The following is a 2,184-nucleotide window of genomic DNA, read 5'->3' on the forward strand; positions in this document are numbered from 1 at the left end:
TCTTCATTATTTAGGATAAAGTTTAAAAATTAGTCAGGAAAAAAAATCAAGCATAGTGAGGCACACCTATAATCCTAGCAGTCAGGAGGCCGAGGTAAAACGATTGCAGCAAGCCTCCCACATTTCCTCTGCAGTCTGGGGTACATAGCAAGCAGTAAAAAAAAAAAAAAAAAAAAAATTTAACACAGAAGTTATGATAGCAAATTTATGGTTTATTTTAAATGCTGACCAACTTTTTTACTGATCAGTCCTTCTCTTTAGGTTCTGTTTCAGCTCTGGGTGGCGCAGAGCTCTGAGTTCTTTCGGCGCTTGGCCTTGTTACTTTCCACTGCCAACTCGCCTCCGGGGCCCGAGCTGAGCCCGGGGCGCCTGCCGCTCGGCCTTCTGTCCGAGGTGACGCGGGGCCTGCCCGATGCACACGCCGCCTGCCTGGAAGAGCTGAGGCGCAGCTACGAGTTCCACCGTCACTTCGAGACGCAGCGCCGCTCGGCGCCTCCACGTCCCTCCTGTGCCCAGCAGAAGTCCCGGGAGCTGAGCAGCGTCCACACGGCAGTGCGCAGCCTGCAGCTCCACCTGAAGGCGCTGCTCAATGAGTAAGTTCTGGCCCAGTCGGTCACGTCCCCTGCTCGAGCCAGCGGGCATCCTTCTTGTTGCCCTTAGGGCTGAGGTTTGTGTCCTGGCTAGCGGGAAGAGACAGAATTGAGACCTGCAGCCTGGAGGATGGTTTAGAGCTACAAGTGTAGCGGAGAGACTGCGATTTGTAAGTACTGTGCAGTTGTGGAGAGTCCTTTTTTTTTTGTTTTTCTCGATTTCAACAGAAAACCTAAAAGACAGGGTGAAAGCAGATGTTGTTCATTGTCCAGAACTGAAATGGAAAAGGTTAAGAAAGAGATTCTTACCGGGCTTGGTGGTGCACACCTGTGATCCCAGCACTCAGAAAGCTGTGGCAGGAGGATCCCGACGAGTCCGAGGCCAGCATGGGCTACGTAGCAGTACCCTGTCTCAAAAACCATAAATAAATACTTACGTTAAACCACATGAGTTACACCATTGCTTGGGACTGTGTTGCTGGTGCCTACGTGAGGGCATTAGCCACTGACCCTGCTGCCTGGCCAGGTTATGGTCACTGAGGTTTACATTTGATTTCTCATTGTATCTGAAAGTCTCTGGCTTCCAAGGAGAGCACTTTACGCTGGGCATAGTGGCACATACCTGTAATCCCAGTGCTCGGGAGGCTAAGGCAGGAGAATGCTTGTGAGTTTGAGACCAGCCTGGGCTACAAAGTGAGCTCAAGGCCAGCCTGAACTGCATAGTGAGACCCTGTTTCAAACAAACCAAAAAAAAAAAAAAACAAAACGAGAGGAGTTCAGACTAAAGTGTATGATGCCAGAGATTTAGCTCAGTGGCACAGCATCTGCCTAGACTAAAATGTGTACAAATATTCCATAATGGTGGCCCTGGCAGGCATGGTGGCACACGCCTTTAATCCCAGCACTCAGGAGGCTGAGGCAGGAGGATCACTGTGAGGTCAAGGCCAGCCTGAATTACATAGCAAAACCTCCTCTCAAAAGACAAAAAAAAAAGGGTGCCCTTGCAGCCAAACATGGTGATACACACCTATAATCCCAGCACTTGGGAGGCTGAGGCCACAGGATCTTAGTGAGTCTGAGGCTAGGCCCAGCCACGTAGTGAATTCAAGGCCAGCCTTGTCCCAGTGAGGGTGAGGTGGTGATGCCAGCACCTGACTGCAGTGTGAGTTTCTATCTATGTCTCACTCTCCTTCGTGAGCCCCGCCAAACTGTCCCAGGCCTTTCCCATGTACCCTCTGCAGTGACCTCCCTCCTGTGTGCAGGCAGCACTACCCCAAAAGTGCCTCTTCCTTAGCCACTCCCTGTCCATACATGTGCCTGCAGAAAATCTGAATTCCCATAATTGTCAGTATCTGCTTGTGATGCTCTTCTTTTGGGCCTGGACTCAGCCCAACTGTACCAGCTTTATGACTCTGGACAAGTGTTGTTTTGTTTTGTTTTTTCTCCTTGAATTTAATTCCTTACTTGTAAAATAAAACGTTATATCTGGGCATGGTGGTACATGCCTGTAATCCCTATACTCAGGAGGGATTGTTGTGAGTTCAAAGCCAGCCTGGGCTACAAAGGGAGCTCAAGGCCAGCCTGAACTGCATAG

The 2,184-nt window shown here is 49.9% G+C and overlaps 1 protein-coding gene across 4 annotated transcripts in view; it reads left to right on the top strand.

Moving 5' to 3' along the window:
• The window catches only part of Vezt (vezatin, adherens junctions transmembrane protein), a gene marked incomplete in the record, with an annotated part of 67,643 nt that overhangs the window by 54,748 nt on the left and 10,711 nt on the right, over positions 1-2,184 (top strand). For all 4 annotated transcript variants that reach the window (XM_013518452.1, XM_013518460.1, XM_013518455.1 and 1 more), the window contains 1 exon segment: positions 262-593. In XM_013518452.1, the coding sequence (XP_013373906.1) occupies positions 262-593 (332 nt within the window).

Source organism: Chinchilla lanigera, unplaced genomic scaffold (genome assembly GCF_000276665.1).
Source record: "Chinchilla lanigera isolate Chin_1 unplaced genomic scaffold, ChiLan1.0 scaffold00004, whole genome shotgun sequence".
Classification (NCBI taxonomy): Eukaryota; Metazoa; Chordata; class Mammalia; order Rodentia; family Chinchillidae; genus Chinchilla; species Chinchilla lanigera.